This window comes from Oncorhynchus kisutch, linkage group LG11, assembly GCF_002021735.2.
Source record: "Oncorhynchus kisutch isolate 150728-3 linkage group LG11, Okis_V2, whole genome shotgun sequence".
NCBI classification, from domain to species: Eukaryota; Metazoa; Chordata; class Actinopteri; order Salmoniformes; family Salmonidae; genus Oncorhynchus; species Oncorhynchus kisutch.
The window spans coordinates 42,465,357-42,486,985 of NC_034184.2; the positions used below are offsets into that span (position 1 = coordinate 42,465,357).

General features: G+C 42.8%; 1 protein-coding gene across 2 annotated transcripts in view; it reads left to right on the forward strand.

Annotated features, from left to right (window-relative positions):
• LOC109899651 (serine/threonine-protein phosphatase 2A 56 kDa regulatory subunit delta isoform) overlaps positions 1-21,629 on the forward strand; it is a 51,516-nt gene that overhangs the window by 20,164 nt on the left and 9,723 nt on the right. For both annotated transcript variants that reach the window (XM_020495074.2, XM_031835822.1), the window contains exons 3-6: positions 1,367-1,544; positions 17,202-17,401; positions 20,834-20,944; positions 21,061-21,153. In XM_020495074.2, the coding sequence (XP_020350663.1) occupies positions 1,367-1,544; positions 17,202-17,401; positions 20,834-20,944; positions 21,061-21,153 (582 nt within the window). The remainder of the gene's footprint in view (positions 1-1,366; positions 1,545-17,201; positions 17,402-20,833; positions 20,945-21,060; positions 21,154-21,629) is intronic.

Genomic DNA, 21,629 nt, shown 5'->3' on the forward strand with positions numbered 1-21,629 from the left:
ACCAAATCTTACAATGTGATTTTTCTGGATTTGTTTTTCTCATTTTGTCTGTCATAGTTGAAGTGTACCTATGATGAAAATTACAGGCCTCTCTCATCTTTTTAAGTGGGAGAACTTGCACAATTGGTGGCTGACTAAATACTTTTTTGTCCCACTGTATGTAATATAAATGTGTAGGGGGTGCACAGAGAGCACCTAATGAAATATGTTCTTTTACATGTTCTTCACAGAAAATGAGCCAAGGCTAATGAGTCTCAGGTTGAAAAAAAAAAAATACTTGTATCATTTTTCTTTTAGTAAATATTGAAAATGGCTTCCACAGACCTGAACACCACACAAGGGTTAAACAATATACCACATTACTTCTACTAGTAATACATTTATTGTTTTCTTGTGTGATTTGTTTGTGAAATTTTACCAGGGGAATAAATCTGAGTGGCTGGTCAATTTTTGAAAAATCTACCTGCCACAGTGGCTGGTGGACCAAAAAGTAAATTTTATGACCTGGGCATTATAAAGGGGAAAATAATAGTGATTTAAAAAAACAAATCCCTTCTTCTGGCCTGTGATTCCACACATGTACAGTTGTAGGATCTTAATTTGATCACGCTGTTGTCGCTGAGATTTTTCTTGCACCGCAGGAATTATATAAATTCACTGAACCTGCACTAAGACACAGTATTGTACTTTTTATGAAACCTAATTTTGGCCAGCTAATAGCCTAACCACAGATAAAGCATAATTTCAATGTTGGAAAACTTATATTCATGGAATCATGCACATAAAGAAAGCGTTTGAAATTTGAATTAAATCTAGACATCATTGACTGTACTGTATTCCTTCTAATCTATAATGTCCCAGAGGACAGCTGTAGAGAAAAGTTACACCTTTTGGACATGGAATTGTAGTATTTGTAGCGTTTGACAGAATAAAATCCCTACCATGAGTCTTATTTGACACTAGTTCATCACTCTCTCATTCTCAACAGCATGACATGTTCGAGTCGTCTCTCTGTGTGCTCGCTTTAGAACTCCAGGATAATGGCATCATTAGACAAAGTCAATGAGTCTCCGTGGAGTCATTTACTGTTCTCTGCATGGTGACTAATATGGGCAAGCAGCTAGTGAGAACCACTATACCAGATTGAATGTATTTAATAAAAAAAATCTACTAGATTGAGCTACTTTGATAGTAAATGTCACTCCCAAGAAATGGCAGTGATGTTTACTCCGTTTCAGGAGGACAATATTATGTATTTAGTTGGCATAAACCTCCATCTTTCATTTCATTTTCAGTGGTTTAAACTTTTCCAAGCCTCAACATACTTCAACGAGCTCATTGTGATTTTTCTGTCTCCTGTCCACAGGCGGCGCAGCAGCAGACTGCCAGCAAGCGTCCCAGCAATAGCACCCCTCCACCCACTCAGCTCAACAAGATCAAGTACTCTAGCGGTCCCCAGATCGTCAAGAAGGAGCGTCGCCAGAGTTCATCACGATTCAACCTCGCCAAGAACCGTGAGCTGCAGAAACTTCCTGCCCTCAAAGGTATCACCAACTAACCCACCAGCTTCTCTAGCTGCATCCTGATTCTCCACCTTTGTGCTGTTCCCTTTACAGATTTAAAAGCATTGGCTTGGTCTAAACATTGGCTGGAGGAGGTTTCCACCATTTTTAAATTCATGATAGGAAGTGTACAAGTGCAAGCTTGGACACAATCACTGTGTCCTATTCATAGACACCCACATATCCTACATCCTCTCCCCTCACTACATCCAGAACTTATTGTTCCACCTGTGGTGGCTTTGATGATCAGGGAGGTACACATAAGCAATGTTGATCGTTTAGCATCTCTATGAATACTTACTGGCAATAGCTTTTATCTGCATATTTTCGTCAGATCCCTACCACTTGCATCAGTCATGGAGTATGATGATGTACATGGATGTAGGCCCTTTCATACCAGTACTTCAAAAGGCAGGACTTTATGTCTTCCCTCAAATTAATCACACGGATAATGCCTCAGAAAGTATTCACATCCCTTAACTTTGGCCACATTTTGTTGTTACAGACTGAATTTTAAATGGATTAAATTGAGGTATTTTGGTCACTGTCCTACACACAATACCCCATAATGTAAATATGTTTAGAGATTTAAAAAATTTTTTTTTAACAAATTAATAAAAATTGTAAAGCTGAAATGTCTTGAGTCAATAAGTATTCAACCCCTTTCCTATGGAAAGTATAAATAAGTTAAGGAGTAAAATAATACCCCACAGATACAATTATCTGTAAGGTTTCTAAGTCGAGCAGATACAACCACAAAGACCAGGGAGGTTATCCAATGCCTATCAAAGGGTACATATTGGTAAATGGGTTAAATAAAATAAAAAAGCAGACATTGAATTTCCCTTTGAGCATGGTGAAGTTATTAATTACACTTTGGGTGGTGTGTCAATGCACCAAGTCACTACAAAGATTTAGGCGTCCTAACTCAGTTGCTGGAGAGGAAGGAAACCGCTCAGGGATTTCACCTTGAGGCCAATGGTTACTTTAAAACTTTTACAGAGTTTATTGGCTGTGATAGGAGAAAACTAAGGATGGATCTTTTGCTCAGTCTCTTTCGCTCTCCCTCCTGTTGTGGCTCTGGGCTCTCCTCTCATTGAGAGTCTCCCCTTGTCTGGCCAGACAGAGGTACAGCAGAGGTACCACATGACACATTGCAGGCATTAATTGCATAGGACCGGGACGATGCCAGTATCGCGATCCTCGTTAGTATCGTGGCAAGGAAACAAAACAAGGAGATTTTGCTTCTTTAGAAAGACAGCCCTAATGTTGGAAACAAACATCATTATGCTGCCATCCATAGTCACATTTATTTATTTCCCAAGATATGGTACACACTACTTTTTTTTTTTTTTACATACAGCAGGGTTTTAAAAGACCAAAAAGTTGTCTGCTTCGTATTTTCATTTTTTGCCATCGAAAAAATATTGCAATACAGGTATTGTCACAGCTCTACAATTATATCAGCAGTGCCTGCACTAAGTCGGACAGTGAAACCTCGCCATAACACACCATGCAGGGTTTAATATTTTCCCGGTATTTTACAAATGTTCCATCTTGAGAATAAACCACTTTCCTCCCGGGTAAGCCGGTGTTTCTCGCATTATAAAGCATATACAGTGGCTTGCGAAAGTATTCACCCCACATTTGGCATTTTTCCTATTTTGTTGCCTTACAACCTGGAATTAAAATAGATTTTTTTGGGGTTTGTATCATTTGATTTAAACAACATACCACTTTGAAGATGCTAAATATTTTTTGGGGTGAAACAAAAATAAGACAAAAAAACTGGAAACTTGAGCGTGCATAACTTTTCACCCCCTCAAAGTCAATACTTTGTAGAGCCACTTTTTGCAGAAATTATAGCTGCAAGTCTCTTGGGGTATGTCTCAAAAAGCTTGGCACATCTAGCCACTGGGATTGTTGCCCATTCTTCAAGGCAAAACTGCTCCAGCTCCTTCAAGTTGGATGGGTTCTGCTGGTGTACAGCAATCTTTAAGTCATACCACATTCTCAATTGGATTGAGGTCTGGGATTTGACTAGGCCATTCCAAGACATTTACATGTTTCCCCTTAAACCACTCAAGTGTTGCTTTAGCAGTATGCTTAGGGTCATTTTCCTGCTGGCAGGTGAACGTCCGTCCCTGTCTCAAATCTCTTGAAGACTGAAACAGGTTTCCCTCAAAAAATTCCCTGAATTTAGAGTCATCCTTCCATTCTGACCACTTTCCCTGCCAATGAAAAACATACCCACAGCATGATCCTGCCACCACCATTGCTTCTCTGTGGGGATGGTGTTCTCGGGGTGATGAAGGGTATTGAGTTCGTGCCAGACATAGTGTTTTCCTTGATTGCCAAAAAGTTTAATCTAACCAGAGTACCTTCTTCCATATGTTTGGGGAGTCTCCCACATGCCTTTTAGCGAACCCCCAAATGGGTTTGCTTATTTTGTTTTAAAGCAATAGCTTTTTTTCTGGCCACTCTTCTGTAACGACCAGCTCTGTGGAGTGTACGGCTTAAAGTGGTCCTATGGACAGATAGTCCAATCTCCGCTGTGGAGCTTTGCAGCTCCTTCAGGGTTATCTTTGGTCTCTTTGTTGCCTCTCTGATTAATGCCCTCCTTGCCTGGTCCGAGTTTTAGTGTGCAGCCCTCTCTTGGCAGGTTTGTTGTGGTTCCATATTCTTTCCATTTTTAATAATGGATTTAATGGTGCTCTGTGGGATGTTCAAAGTTTCTGATATTTTTTTAATAACCCAACCCTGATCTGTTCTTCTCCACAACTTTGTTCCTGACCTGTTTGGAGAGCTCCTTGGTCTTTATGGTGCTGCTTGCTTGATGGTGCCCCTTGCTTAGTGGTGTTGCAGACTCTGGGACCTTTCAGAACAGGTGTATAATCCTGAGATCATGTGACACTTAGATTGCACACAGGTGGACTTTATTGAACTAATTATGCGTAATTAACATTGATGCTACCTGAGCCTGATTGGCCATATATTAAATACATTTTATGAGCTCTACATTAATCACATTTAATGAACCCAAAAAGCCCAAATGATTGTGCCATTATCCAATTCATATACATTATGATATAGGCTACTGCACATTAGGCACGGCAGAAAGACATAAAAGCCCATCGATGTAGCTAGCTATAACCTATGCTCTCTTGTGTAAATAAATTAAACTAGCTCCAGAGGCTAAACCTTTTGAGTGTGAACTGTTTTACTGTATTGTACAGTACATGGCAGTCTATGTATATTTGTAAACAACAGCTGGTGCACGATATCTAAGGTTTTGCTTGCCTGAGGTAGAGTATTTCAGTGTAGTCTACAGCTTATCATATCTACCAAAATAGTTTTTGTCTATATTCTTCGAAGCTGTCTATTTATCACCACAAACCAAATGCTGGCACTAAGACCGCTCTCAATGAGCTGTATACGGCCATAATCTAACAGGAAAACGCTCATCCAGAGGCAGCGCTCCTAGTGAACAGGGACTTTAATGCAGGGAAATTTACATTTGTTTAACCTAATTTCTACAAGCATGTTAAATGTGCAACCAGAGGGAAAAAAAACTCTAGATCAAATTTACTCCACACACAGAGATGTGTACAAAGCTCTCCCTCGCCCTCCATTTGACAAATCGGACCACAATTCTATCCTCCTGATTCTTGCGTAGAAGCAAAAAATGTAAGCAGGAAGCACCAGCCACTTGGTCAATAAAAAAGTGGTCAGATGAAGCAGATGGTAAGCTGCAGGACTGTTTTGCTAGCACAGACTGGAATATGTTCCCGGGATTCTTCCGATGGCATTGAGGAGTACACCACATCAGTCACTGGCTTCATCAATAAGTGCATTGATGACATCGTCCCCACAGTGACTGTACGTACAAACCCCAACCAAAAGCCATGAAGAAGACAACCCTCCATTTTAGTCCACAATGGAACATTCCACTTAGTATTTAAGAACCCTTTATCAGGCAACATCCACACTGAGCTAAAAGCTAAAATGGAGGGGTAGAAGGGTAGAGCTGCCGCTTTCAAGGAGAGGGACTAACCCGGAAGCTTATAAGAAATCCTGCATTGCCCTCCGACGAACCACGCTAGTCGGATGTGGCAAAGCTTGCAAACTACTACATAATACAAAACGGAAGCACAACCGCGAGCTCCCCAGTGACACGAACCTACCAGACGAGTTAAATGACTTCTATGCTCACTTCGAGGCAAGTAACATTGAAACATGCACAAGAGTATCAGCTGTTACGGATGACTGTTTGATCATGCTCTCCGTAGCCAATGTGAGTAAGACCTTTTTTTGTGTGATTTTATATATTTTTTATTTCCCTCCCCTTGCCTCATCGCTACAACAAGGTTGTGCGTCCTCCGAAACCCCAACCAAGCCTCACTGTTTCTTGACACAATGCCCACTTAACCCGGAAGCCAGCCGCACCAATGGGTCGGAGGAAGCACCGTGCACTGCACCCGGCCCGCCACAGGAGTCGCTTGTGCGCAATGGGCAAACCCTCCCCTATCCCAGACGACTCTGAGCCAATTGTTCGCCGCCCAATGGGTCTCCCGGTCGCGGCCGGCTGTGACAGAGCCTGGAACGAACCCAGAATCTCTAGTGGCACTGCCTTACACCACTGCGCCAATCGGGAGCCCCTTGTGAGTAAGACCTTTAAACAGGTTAACATTCACAAGGCCGCAGGGCCAGACGGATTACCATGTGTACTCCGAGCATGCGCTGACCAACTGGCAAGTGTCTTCACTGACATTTTCACCCTCTCCCTGTCAGAGTCTGTAGTACCAACATGTTTCAAGCAGACCACCATAGTCCCTGTGTCCAAGAACACTACGGCATAACCTGCCTAAATGACTACCGACCCATAGCACTCACATCTGTAGCCATTAAGTGCTTTGAAAGGCTGGTCATGGCTCACATCAACACCATTATCCCAGAAACCCTAGACCCACTCCAATTTCCATACAGCCCCAACAGATCCACAGATGATGCAATCTCTATTGCACTCCACACTGCCCTTTCACATCTGGACAAAAGGAACACCTATGTGAGAATGCTATTCATTGACTACAGCTTAGTGTTCAACACCATAGTGCCCTCAAAGCTTATCACTAAGCGAAGGATCCTGGGCCTAAACACCTCCCTCTGCAACTGGATCCTGGACTTCCTGATGGGCCGCCCCCAGGTGGTAAGGGTAGGTAACAACACATGCGCTACGCTGATCCCCAACACAGGGGCCCCTCCGGTGCGTGCTCAGTCCCCTCCTGTACTCCCTGTTTACTCATGACTGCATGACCAGCCATGACTCCAACACCATTATTAAGTTAGCCGTTGACAACGAGATAGCCTATAGGGAGGAGGTCAGAGACCTTGCTCTGTAGTGCCAGGACAACAACCTCTCCCTCAATGTGATCAAGACAAAGGAGATGATTGTGGACTACAGGAAAAGGAGGACTGAGCACGCCCCCATTCTCATCGATGGGGCTGTAGTGGAACAGGTTGAGAGCTTCAAGTTCCTTGGTGTCCACATCACTAACAAACTAACATGGTGCAAGCACACAAAGACAGCTGTGAAGAGGACACGAAAAAACCTATTCCCCCGCAGCAGACTGAAAAGATTTGGCGTGGGTCCTCAGATCCTCAAAAGGTTCAACAGCTGCACCATCGAGAGCACTGGTTGGATCCCTGCCTGGTATGGCAACTGCTCGGCCAATCCAACCGCAAGGCACTACAGAGGGTAGTGCGTACGGCCCAGTACATCCCTGGGGCCAAGCTTCCTGCCATCCAGAACCTCTATACCAGGCGGTGTCACAGGAAGGCCCTAAAAATGGTCAAAGACTCCATCCACCAAAACCATAGACTGTTCTCTCTGCTACCACACGGCAAGCGGTACCGGAGCATCAAGTCTAGGTCCAAGAGGCTTCTAAACAGCTTCTACCCCCAAGCCATAAGACCCCTGCACATCTAATCAAATGGCTAGCCAGACTATTTGAATTGCCCCCCCTTTTACGCTGCTTCTACTCTCAATTTATTTTTATCTATGTAAGGTCATTTTAATAACTCTACCTACATGTACATGTTACCTCAATTACCTTGACTAATCGGTGTACCTGCACATTGACTTGTACCGGTACCCCATGTGTATATCCTCTCTATTGTTATTTTACTGCTGCTCTTTAATATCCTCTCTCTTGTTATTTTACTGCTGCTCTTTAATATCCTCTCTTGTTATTTTACTGCTGCTCTTTAATATCCTCTCTTGTTATTTTACTGCTGCTCTTTAATATCCTCTCTCTTGTTATTTTACTGCTGCTCTTTAATATCCTCTCTCTTGTTATTTTACTGCTGCTCTTTAATATCCTCTCTTGTTATTTTACTGCTGCTCTTTAATATCCTCTCTCTTGTTATTTTACTGCTGCTCTTTAATATCCTCTCTTGTTATTTTACTGCTGCTCTTTAATATCCTCTCTCTTGTTATTTTACTGCTGCTCTTTAATATCCTCTCTCTTGTTATTTTACTGCTGCTCTTTAATATCCTCTCTCTTGTTATTTTACTGCTGCTCTTTAATACCCTCTCTTGTTATTTTACTGCTGCTCTTTAATATCCTCTTGTTATTTTACTGCTGCTCTTTAATATCCTCTCTTGTTATTTTACTGCTGCTCTTTAATATCCTCTTGTTATTTTACTGCTGCTCTTTAATATCCTCTCTCTTGTTATTTTACTGAGACTGCAAAACCACATTTTGAAATGGCACCTTGTGTATTCTACTATTCTACCTCGCAACAGTTAAACTGAGAAAAAAAAATGGAAGTAAAACATTTTTTTTAAATAAATGCATTGTTATTTTTTTATTATTATGTTTTAACCCTGTAGTAGATGCTTGTTTCTCAGTCTAAGATTTGTTATTTGGATGTGACTGCAGACATTTCCCTTTTCCATACACACTCTGCAGTCAACATCGGCCTCGGGCTGGTGATGAATTCACTTATAGCTGTAGTCAAAGCAATGGTGATAATGCATGTACAGTAGAGACTTTATTGCTGTAGCGTTATGTGTTGCTTTAGCCCTTCATAAGCACTATTGGTTTTCTTTATTGATCCCAAATATCGGCTTTACACTGCAGTGTTGTGACCGTAATCTCACAGAGAAAGGTCTGTGTTTGTTTGCTGTTCCTCACCAGGGTGATTTCCGCCATGGGTTTTGCATTAGGACTATTTTTCCCAACAGACAGTGATTTTTGTCCAGTGGCTCTGTGCTGCTGTGTGTTTGTGTTACACATGTCCCTATAGACTCTCCCTCTCTCTGTTCCCCTCGGCTCGTGATCAGCACATTCCGTTGAATGTCTTTGGTATGTGACCCGTCAACCCTCGGCAGCAGCTCGGTTTTTCTGGGAATGTTAAAATTGGAATATTCTGGGAAGTGGGATTAACCCTATTGGATGAACTGTGTGCTGCCAAGTGTTGAAGTGCTGCTATAGGATAAGACGGATTATAATTGTATGTTTTAATTATATGTTTAAGGGAAGAGTAGATCGCAGCTTCCCATGGCATGCATGTTAAAGTCTGCAATTGTATTTCAGAGATCACAGAGGATTTGAAGCTTGGACGCAAATGGATGCAGAGAATAAATGATAGGTCCTATTGGTTGTTTTAGCTAGCCACTTGGAGTGCATTGTGCGTTTGGGAGAATTCTGTGAATAGGGAGTGAACTAGGATTACTTATGATACAATAACTGATCCATACTGCTGATCTCTCAGAGCACATGAGATCTCAGCCCATATAGGTCAGAGGTCACATTGGTGTGTTATGCTACATTCCTCCCCAGAGCCCATGCGTGCGTGTGTATTTTGTGTTAGAGCTGGGTGATATGGGAAAAATCCATATTGTGATAAATTGACAATTGTTTGCTATATGGACAATAAATACAACGCAAAAATAGTATGTAATTTCATCTAACATATCCAGGGAATGCATGATTTGATATTTTGATGTGCAACCTGTCAAAATAGGATCCAGAATTATCATATTTATTTTTGGCTCTTCTGAGAATTTGCCGACATCTTTGTGTATATTGGGCTTTTGGCTATATTTTTCACCACCTGAGGAAATGGGAACTCAAAACATTTAGCTAGATTGCTAAAGCCGGAATAAAGTTTATTTACTGTTTCACAGATATATTTATTTTCTCAAAGTGAGGTGATCATTTTTTTTTACAAATAACGTCCCACCCCCTCAAACGGAATTTACTCCAAATTGATACCAAGTGAGAGGGTTTTTCATAAATAGTGCAGGAGGAATAAATAAGCACTTTACCACATTGTAATACGCACCTGTGCAAGCTCTGGGCCTCGTGTGCTTCAAGAGTTATATTAATCCAAGTGAAAACCTACTCTAGGAAATCCTTCCTGTGTAATTTGGAAAAAGAATGTGGATAATGTTAATTATTATAATCATGGGCACTATCTTGCCAGGTTTTTTATTTATTTATTTTTTACTGATTAACAAACATCACAGCATTATTAACAAAAAAGTACTAAATGTATAATCAGTTAATTACTGAAATGTATTGCCTTAACTAAGCTTTAACAAAATATTTGCTAATATGAAAAGGCCTATCATAGACCACACTTGATAGGCTACTGTATGTAATCATTCAAGTTAGGTCTGTCAAGTGAATGCAGCACTGGAAAAAGTGCAACCCAATCCTTATCATCTACAGGGTAAAACTTAATTTATGTGATGTGTGTGTATATAGGGCAATAAAGTAGAATATTTGATTTTCTAATTCAATAATCATTGACAAATAATTGCAATCAAATTAAATGTGTATGTAATAATGTGTTCATTACCTGACTGTATCCTATAGCCTATAGCAAGGTTTCCATGTTTGGCCCCACAAGCGTTCCTGAGCCCCATAAATCTACTTATTAAAAAATAAATAAATAAATAAAGGTAAAAAAACACCAGGAAATCAGCTCCAAGTGATTTTAATTAAAGAAATCTGTTCAAGTATTCCTACGCATAATCGAGAGACGTGTGATTGTATACAAATGTAAGCAAGGATGTAAATTATTACGTTTTAGTCTAATGTTATTTCTGTTTGGGCTTCTTGTTGTCAATTTGCAGTCTACAAATTATTAATAATTATTTTCTGGCCCCCCGACCATCCTCTCAAGACAAAATCATCCTGTGGCTGAATCTAGTTGATCATCCCTGGCCTATAGGCTAGAGCAAAATATTCATACAAATATAAATAGGCCTATCATAGACGACTCCTTTAATTTGAAGAAAGAGGGACAATCATTCAAGTTAGGCCTATCAAATGAATGCTTTGAAAAAAGTACATTTCAATCCGCCATAGATTATATTTTACCGTATAATCTACAGAATAAAATGTTTATTTAAAATGTGCAATTAGAAGCGTCAATCCCATACAGAGCAAGCTTGGCTAAATTCAAGGCCAGTAGACCTATACAGTCAACTCACTCACTGCATCCTCCTTCGATGGCATCATCCGGCTGCCAGGAAAAGCCCCCACTTTGGAGTCGACCACATAATTTTGTTACGTTACAGCCAAATTCTAAAATTGATTTCAATTGTTTTGATCCCCTCATCAATCTATGCTCACTACCCCATAATGACAAAGAAAAAACAGGTTTTTAGAAATGTTAAAAAATAATAATAATTAAATATCACATTTACATAAGTATTCAGACCCTTTACTCAGTACTTTGTTGAAGCATATTTGGCAGCGATTACAGCCTCAAGTCTTCTTGGGTATGACAATACAAGCTTGGCACACCTGTATTTGTTCTCCCATTCTTCTCTGCAGATCCTCTCAAGCACTGTCAGGTTGGCTGGATGAGCGTTGCTGCACAGCTATTTTCAGGTCTCTCCAGAGATGTTCGTTTGGGTTCAAGTCCAGGCTGTGGATGGGCCACTCAAGGACATTCAGAGACTTGTCCCGAAGCCACTTCTGTCTTGGCTGTGTGCTTAGGGTTGTTGTCCTGTTGGAAGGTGAACCTTGACCCCAGTCTGAGGTCCTGAACGCTTTGGAGCAGGTTTTCATCAAGGATCTCTCTCTGTACTTTGCTCTGTTCATCTTTCCATCCTGTCTGGTCTCCCAGTCCCTGCCGCTGAAAAACATCCCCACAGCATGATGCTTTACCATAGGGATGGTGCCAGGTTTCCTCCAGACGTGATGCTTGGCATTCAGGCCAAAGATATCAATCTTGGTTTCATCAGACCAGAGAATCTTGTTTCTCATTGTCTGAGAGTCCTTTAGGTTCCTTTTGGCAAATTCCATGCAGGCTGTCATGTACCTTTTTTCTGAGGGGATTGGCTTCCGTCGGGCCACTCTACCATAAAGGCCTGATTGGTGGAGTGCTGCAGAGATGGTTGTCCTTCTGGATGGTTCTCCCATTGCCACAGAGGAACTCTGTAACTCTGTCCGAGTGACCATCAGTTTCTCCCTGACCAAGGCCGTCCTCCACTGATTGCTCAGTTTGGCTCTAGGAAGAGTCTTGGTGTTTCCAAACTTCTTCCATTTAAGAATGATGGAGGCCACTGTGTTCTTGGGGATCTTCAATGCTGCTGAAATGTTTTGGTACCCTTCCCCAGATCTGTGCCTCGACACAATCTTGTCTCTGAGCTCTACCGACAATTCCTTCGACCTCATGGCTTGGTTTTTGCTCTGACATGCACTGTCAACTTTGGGACCTTATATAGACAGGTGTATGTCTTGCCAAATCATGTCCAACCAATTGAATTTACCACAGGTGGACTCCTATCAAGTTGTCAAAACATCTCAAGGATGAACAATGGAAACAGGATGCACCTGAGCTCATAGTAAAGTGAGTCTCATAGCAAAGCGTCTGAATACTTATGTAAATAAGGTATTTCTGTTTTTGTTTTTTATACAATTGAGAACATTTCTAAAAAGCTGTTTTCCCTTTGTCATTATGGGGATTTGTGTGTAGATTGATGAGGTAAAAATGTGTTTTCATCAATTTTAGAAGAAGGCTATAATATAACAAAATATAGAAAAAAGTAAATGGGTCTGAATTAATTTGCTAAATTGTAATTACTTCGCTACTATGGCCTTACCTCCTTACTCCATTTGCACACACTGTATATAGATTTTTCTATTGTGTTGTTGACTGTACTTTTGTTTATCCCATGTGTAACTCTGTGTTGTTGTTTTTTGTCGCACTGCTTTGCTTTATCTTGGTCAGGTTGCAGTTGAATATGAGAACTTCTTCTCAACTGGCCTACCTGGTTAAATAAAGGTGAAAATAAAAAACATACCGAATGCACGGTATCTCACAGGAGAAAGAATCAAGAGTGAGCGAAACGGCGCCCCTCTGTCTCTCTACGTTTAGGCCATCTATCTGATGCTGCCTAGTCTAAACGAGTTTGACATTTGTTGCAGCCTGTAGCATTTATTAAGGCAAGTGAAGCCAGCGAACATCTGGCGTCCTTTGTCATAACATGTATAGGCAATTATTTGTATCGGCTTTGAGCTAAACTGAGTGAGCTCAACTGAAGAAAGTGTCAAAGGAAGTCCGCTTGGATTTGGCGTAACTACTTTCAAATCCCATTGACAGCGGTCGTCATTTGACAGAAAAACTTGAGTTGTTGCATCTTGTTGTGTTGTCCTCCGGTGGCTAGTTAACCAGGTAGCTAAAATTGGCCCTTTGGAATTTGTTTTTACTTAATTCTCCTTACTGGCCAATGATTATAACGGCAATTCTGATCCAACCATGAATTCATACATTGTTGTGCCACTGGCCTTAGAGGATGGAAGTTCCATATGTAGCTTGATGTAGAAGGCTAATGTTAACTTGCTAACGTTGCCCATGAACGGAAGTTAGGCTAGCGAACAAGCATTTTAGCCAGGTAGACATCGGACATCAACATTCTTTAAGTGTGTATGGTATGACAGTGATAAGACTGTTTCATCAACATTAAAGAGAGGAGGATGGCGTTGACGTTTCTCTACAAGTAGGGGGAATCAACATGTTTTTCTACTTAAAATCAAATCACATTTTATTTGTCACATGTGCTGAATACAACAGGTGTAGACCTTACCGTGAAATGCTTTACAAGCCCTTAACCAACAATGCAGTTCAAGAAATAGTTAAGAAAATATTTACTAAATAAACTAAAGTAAAACATGTAATAGAATGTAACACAATAACGAGACTATATTCAGGGGGTATTGGGGAGTCAATGTGCGGGAGTACAGGTTAGACAAGGTAATTTATACATGTAGGTAGGGGTAAAGTGACTATGCATAGATAATTAACAGCGAATAGCAAGACTGTAAAAATAAAAGGGGGGGGGGGTCAATATAATTTGTCTGGGTGGCCATTTGATTAATTTGTGTAATTAATTTGTTAAGCAGTCTTATAGCTTGGGGGAAGAAGCTGTTAAGGATCCTTTTGGACCTAGACTTGGCGCTCCGGTACCACTTGGGGTGCTGTAGCAGAGAGAACAATCTATGACTTGGGTAACTGGAGTCTTTGACAATTTTTTGGGGCCTTCCTCTGACACCGCCTAGTATATAGGTCCTGGATGGCAGGAAGCTTGGCCCATGTGATGTACTGGGTGTACGCACTACCCTCTGTAGCGCCTTACGAGCGGATTGTTGTGGAAGAGAGACTATATTCTTCAAACAACAACTTTATTATACGATTTGCAAAAATGGAGCGGTTAACAATCACTCAATGGTGCAGAGTTAAGAGCCCAACGAACAGAGTTGGGTCTCGGCTTTTATAGAAAAAGTACAACCTCTTTCTATACGTGGCAGTTAGCAGATAGTAAAACAGGTGATGTGTCACATGGTACGATCGCACCCAAACGGCTCTTAGCTGTGCGCCCAGTCTTATGATTAAGTCACACAAAGACAAGTTTGTATCTGGTTAGAAAAAAACATAAGCATATAACAAGAGACAGTTCTCTGAGTAAAAAACAGCTTGTCTAATTTGTCATTTTCCACCACATCTCCTCCCCGTTTCAACCTAAAGGAAAACGACTTGCAAGCATTTTCATCAAACGAGCATTAACATGAGGGAAAAGGGTTCGATTTTCTTACACTTGTACATTACAATCGTAAATTACCCGTTATCATTGAGTTTCAAACCTTTACATAGTGATAAGGGTCGCCATGATGGCAATGGCCCTTAGCTCAACCTTGGGAGCACCATTTTACAGAACCTGCGTCGTGGGTATGGCCTATGGACATGCTGCACCATTTGATTCAATGTTTTCACCTCGGCGTTCTGTATTATCATGGTCTTCATCAGACATGTAATCAGGCATAGGAAATAAATTGGATAAATAGGGTTCTGGGGCGTCTCCTTAAGGGGTCATTAATGGCATGGCGAGAACAGGACTTGGGTTCCCCAGTGATTTATTTATTTTTTGTTACCAACACACCGCTACTGCCTTCGACATAAAGCTTTTTTTTATGAAAATGAAAACGTGTCTTTCACGAGGTTGGAGTAATAACATGTTTAACTACTTCAGACATTGGCTCAAATCTAGGTTGTGCCTTTTAGATTTTGTGAAAATGAACAACTGACTTCTCAAACCCCAAACCCCGGCCTGGCCTACTTAGTCTGCTTCACAAGCGTTCCCGGAAGTGTCACAATGTTGCATCTCTGTGTTTAGAAACTCTATGGTCAGATCCCAAATATCACACACACAGACACAGGTGACAGGACCTCCCACCCTTAAATGTGGGCAGCTGAACATTTTGATTAAAAGACTCCGGTCACAAATTTAAATGAAATTGAGCAATATGCCACATTACTTCTAACTAATACATTTCTTGTTTTAGAAACATTACAAAGCATGGTCTGGCCCTGCAGGCGACCACACATGGGGCCACAACCCCTAGTTTGGGAAACGCTGGCCTAAATGGCTAGGGCTGAATTTAAATGTTTCTTACAGAAGAAATACTGTATGAAACACATAAGCATGGTAGCATTTAAAAGTGAGATTATGGGAAAATGATTAGACCAAAGTTGAAGACACAACAGTTCCCCTGACACAAGGCTGAATCTAAACATTACACTGTTGATTTTATGTGCATTTTATATTTACTGTGCTCTCATTTGTTGATCACGAAATCTGAAAATACCCTGGATACATTCAGTAACATAAGACTATTCCTGGAAAATGTGGGGTAGGTGCAACACAAGAAATGACACGGGTTTGTGTGAAAGGATTAAACTGGTGTACAGTTCACAAGTCATTTCAGTGCACTTTTATGACTCAAAGAAGAGTATTTAACTGTGAAATGCTTCTTTGAGCTCTCCTAGTTGTGCTTTTTTTTTTTTATTAGAGCAAGCACACTTCTATTTGTGTCAGGTGGGCATCATTTGAAAGCTTGCTCTATTGCCAACATGACTTAGCTAAGTTATAACATACGATCTTACGCTGTTAGGCTTTCACAAGGCAATTCAGAGAAACTGATCATTTTGGTGTGCGTCGGAGTCCTGAGTGCGTTCATGTGCGTGTTCCGCGCCAAACTTTTTTCACAATAGCTAAACGGGCTCATTCTGTTCAAAACAACCCAGGGTATTATACCATGTCATCTTGTAACTGTACATCAAACGTAGTGATCATAACTGTTGACACAGTATATGACATGAGTTTCATGATATGGAAATGTGAAGGGCAACTTCTTGTCGCGTGCGGTTCTCAAGTTCAGAAGGTCTGTCAGTCAAAACCCTTGAAGTGCAGAGCCTGAGCTCGAACTTCATTTATAGCATGTTACTGTACAGCCACCGCATTTCAATTTAGGCGCTTATCAGCAATTTGTTAAGTGTGAAGGGCTACCATTATGCAACAACACACTAGTCACACACTCTAGGTCACGTGTCTGACTTATTCTACGGAGGGCCGAGTGTGTGGGTTTTCGCTCCTCCCTTGTACTCAATTGATGAATTAAGGTCACTAATTAGTAAGGAACTCCCCTCACCTGGTTGTCTAGGTCTTAATTGAAAGGGGAAAAAAACAAAAAGACAGCAGACACTACGCCCTCCATGGGATGAATTTGACATCCCTGCTCTAGATACACTGACCCACCCATAGGCCTGTGTGTGAGGAGGAGTCTGAATTCCTCCATGGTACAGTGTGGGGCCCTCTGTGTGAGTGGACACGTGTCCTTTCTCTCAGGTCTGTGAAGGGGCTGAAAACTACAGGAGACCTTGATGTTCATTGTCCAGGAGAAGGGGGGGGGTGTATGACTCTAACACTTTATCCTCAATGTTAGCCATGAACAAAAGGATGGGATCACAAAATGACAGACTAAGTGTATAATGTTTTCTGAAGTTTAAGAATCACTAGCTAGCCCAGGGCTCCCCAACCCCATTCCTGGAGCGCTACCCTCCTGTAGGTTTTCGATCCAAACCCAGTTGTGACTAACCTGAATTAGCTTATCAACCAGCTAATTATTAGAATCGGGTGTGCTAAATTAGGGTTGGAGCGAAAACCTACACGACGGTAGCTCTCGAGGAACAGGGTTGGAGAGCCCTGATCGAGCCTAACCCCCAGACATGCAGCATACCATTGATCTCACCCCCTGCTCTCTCTCTCTCTCTCATCCTCAGATGCACCTCTTATCGACCGGGAAGAGCTGTTTGTGCAGAAGCTGCGCCAGTGCTGCGTACTCTTTGACTTTGTCACGGACCCCCTAAGCGACCTGAAGTACAAGGAGGTGAAGCGTGCCGGTCTGAATGAGATGGTGGAGTACATCACGCACAACCGCGAAGTGGTCACCGAGTCCATCTATCCCGAGGGTGTCATCATGGTAAGAGGAGAACACGCACACAAACTCTAGTGAACATGCATGCAGTCGCACCACAGTCACAAGAGCATTTAGAAAGTATTCAAACCCCTTGGCTTTTTCCACATTTTGTTTTGTTACAGCCTTATTCTAAAATAGAATAATTTTTTATTGACTACATGCAATACCGGATAATGACAAAGCCAAAACTCTCAAGCTCTGTCAGGTTGGATGGGGAGGGTCGCTGCACAACTATTTTCAGGTCTGTCCAGAGATGTTTGATCGGGTTCAAGTCCGGGCTCTGTCTGGGCCACTCAAGGACATTCAGAGACTTGTACTGGAGCCACTCCTACGCTGTCTTGGCTGTGTGCTTAGGGTTGTTGTCCTGTTGGAAGGTGAACCTAATCTGCAGAGAAGAATATGAGAACTTCCCAAATACAGGTGTGCCAAGCTTGTAGCGTCATACCCGAGAAGACGGCAGGGTAGCCTAGTGGTTAGAGCGTTGGACTAGTAACCGGAAGGTTGCAAGTTCAAAACCCCGAGCTGACAAGGTACAAATCTGTCATTCTGCCCCTGAACAGGCAGTTAACCCACTGTTCCTAGGCCGTCATTGAGAATAAGAATTTGTTCTTAACTGACTCACCTGGTTAAATAAAGGTAAAATAATCAAATAAAATAAAAGACTCGAGGCTGTAACGGTGCTTCAACAAAATACTGAGTAAAGATTCCTCCTGGGGTATTCTGCCTCTCTCCTGCCTCCTGGGGTATTCCCCCTCTCCCCTGCCTCCTGGGGTATTCTCCCTCTATCCTGCCTCCTGGGGGTATTCTCCCTCTCTGCTGCCTCCTGGGGGTATTCTCCCTCTCTGCTGCCTCCTGGGGGTATTCTCCCTCTCTCTTGCCTCCTGGGGTATTCTCCCTCTCTCTTGCCTCCTGGGGGTATTCTCCCTCTCTCCTGCCTCCTGGGGGTATTCTCCCTCTCTCCTGCCTCCTGGGGGTATTCTCCCTCTCTCCTGCCTCTTGGGGGTATTCTCCCTCTCTCCTGCCTCCTGGGGGTATTCTCCCTCTCTCCTGCCTCCTGGGGGTATTCTCCCTCTCTCCTGCCTCCTGGGGGTATTCTCCCTCTCTCCTGCCTCCTGGGGGTATTCTCCCTCTCTCCTGCCTCCTGGGGGTATTCTCCTTCTCTCCTGCCTCCTGGGGGTATTCTCCTTCTCTCCTGCCTCCTGGGGGTATTCTCCTTCTCTCCTGCCTCCTGGGGGTATTCTCCTTCTCTCCTGCCTCCTGGGGGTATTCTCCTTCTCTCCTGCCTCCTGGGGGTATTCTCCTTCTCTCCTGCCTCCTGGGGGTATTCTCCTTCTCTCCTGCCTCCTGGGGGTATTCTCCATCTCTCCTGCCTCCTGGGGGTATTCTCGTTCTCTCCTGCCTCCTGGGGGTATTCTCGTTCTCTCCTGCCTCCTGGGGGTATTCTCCTTCTCTCCTGCCTCCTGGGGGTATTCTCCTTCTCTCCTGCCTCCTGGGGTTATTCTCCCTCTCTCCTGCCTCCCTTGTCATACACTCTTACTCTCTCCTCCCTTCTGAGTTGCACCTACCCTAGTAAGGCCGGAAGCTAGGAAGAAACCTAGAGAGGAACCAGGCTATGAGTGGTGGCCAGTCCTCTTCTGGCTGTGCCGGGTGGAGATTATAACAATACATGGCCAAGATGTTCAACATTCATAGATGATCAGCAGGGTCAAATAATAATAATCACACTTACTACCAAGAAACAAGACAGAGTATAGCCCACAACGATCTCCCCCACGGCACGAACCCGAGGGGAGGCGCCAACCCGGACAGGATGATCACGTTAGTGACTCAACCCACTCAAGTGACGCACCCCTCCTACGGACGGCATGGAAGAGCACCAGTAACCCAGTGACTCAGCCTCTGTAATAGGGTTAGAGGCAGAGAATCCCAGTGGAGAGAGGGGAACCGGCCAGGCAGAGACAGCAAGGGCAGTTTGTCGCTCCAGTGCCTTTCCGTTCACCTTCACACCCTTGGACCAGACTACACTCAATCATACGACCTACTGAAGAGATGAGTCTTCAATAAAGACTTAAAGGTCGAGACCGAGTTTGCACCTCTCACATGGATAGGCAGACCATTCCATAAAAATGTAGCTCTATAGGAGAAAGCCCTGCCTCCAGCTGTTTGCTTAGAAATTCTAGGGACAATTAGGAGGCCTGCGTCTTGTGACCGTAGCGTATGTGTAGGTATGTACGGCAGGACCAAATTGGGAAGATGGGTAGGAGCAAGCCCATGTAATGCTTTGTAGCTTAGCAATAAAACATTGAAATCAGCCGTAGCCTTAACAGGAAGCCAGAGGCTAGCACTGGAGTAATATGATAAATTTTGGTTCTAGTCAAGAATCAAGCAGCTGTGTTTAGCACAAACTGAAATGTATTTAGTGCTTTATCCAGTTATCCTGGATAGTAGAGCATTGCAGTAGTCTAATCTAGAAGTGACAAAAGCATGGATGAATTTTCCTGCATAATTTTTTGGACAAAGTTTCTGATTTTTGCAATGTTACGTAGATGGAAAAAAGCTGTCTTTGAATCAGTCTTGATATGTTCGTCAAAAGAGAGATCAGGGTCCAGAGTAACGCCGAGGTCCTTCATGGTTTCGTTTGAGACGACTGTACAACCATCAAGATGAATTGTCAGATCCAACATGATATCTCTTTTTTTTCTTGGGACCTAGAACTAGCCTCTCTGTTTTCTCCCAGTTTAAAAGTAAAACATTTGCCGCCACCCACTTCCTTATGTCTGAAACACAGGCTTCCAGGGAGGGCAATTTTGGGTCACAGCCTGCTGCCTGGCCTGCACCCTATCTCATTGTGGAGCTAGAGGAGTTAGAGCCCTGTCTACCTCTGAGGCCCTCTCTCCCTCTCTGCTTGTGACACATTTTTGCGCTGTGCTCAACGAGTAATAAGTGTGCGCTGGGGGATGATCAATTATCCACCACCTTCTCCCTTTCATCTTGCTGCTGTCGTCTCTCCCTCTCTCTCCCGTTGTGAGTGTTCTGTAACGATGCTGAGGTGCGTCTCTGGAGCTGTGGTGCCAGGCAGGCTATTTCCAGCATCTCTCTTTCCTCATTGCCAGAGGGGCTCTGTGCGGTGGCAGCCTCAGGCCCAGACAGGAACTAGGTGCTGGGGTTGCTTTATGTCAGCTGCAGCTCTCCCAGTGGCCGTGTTAGCAGGGCTAACCTAAACGGCTTTTACCAGGGCCCACTTGGGTCCTCTCTCGACACCACCCGTTTGTCAAATGATTTGTGCTCTGATCTAGTGAATGTCATTCCTTTTGTGTGGCATAAGACTATCGGATGGATTGTGCTGTGTTTTCCTAAATGTGCAAATCGGAGGATAGCTTTAGCGTTGTTGATTTGTTGCCATGTTGACTGACACCTCTCCTCTGCCTTGTTCAGTTTTCAATCAACCTGTTCAGGACCCTGCCACCATCCTCCAACCCCACGGGGGCTGAGTTTGACCCAGAAGAGGACGAGCCCACACTGGAGGCTGCTTGGCCACACCTACAGGTGACGTTTTTTTATTTCTCTTCTTGAATTTTAAGACTAGAAAAAAGCTATTTCCATGCAGTATTGTCCGCCTTAAATCACACCAACGTTTGTCCTCTTTTGCGTCTTCTCTCCAGCTGGTGTATGAATTCTTCTTACGATTCCTGGAGTCCCCCGATTTCCAGCCTAATGTCGCCAAAAAATACATTGACCAAAAGTTTGTACTGTCTGTAAGTATCCCTCTGGTTACAACACAAACTGTGCTCCCTGTAACTGCTGAGCTGTTGAAATATCTAACCCTTTACACTCGTGGGACTTGACCTATATGGATAGGGCTAAATTGAATTGTTTTTTACAAAATAAAAATGAAATGCATATGCATGGTAACAATTGAAAGGGAACAGTTTGGAGATGATGGGGAAATTATTAGACCAAAGTTGAGGACACAACAGGGAATCCAAACATTACACTGTTGATTTTATGTGCATTTTACATTTACTGCACTTACTGAAAATACTCTGGATACATTCAGTAATATAAGACTATTCCTAGGAAATGTTGGGTAGGTGCAACATAAGACAAAATAATGACAAGGCTTTGAGTGAGAGGACAAACTGGTGTCTCCAAGTGGCCACACACACCTCTCCAAACTGTGCACAGTTCCTAAGCAATTTCAATGCACTTTTATGACTTAAAGAAGAGTCTT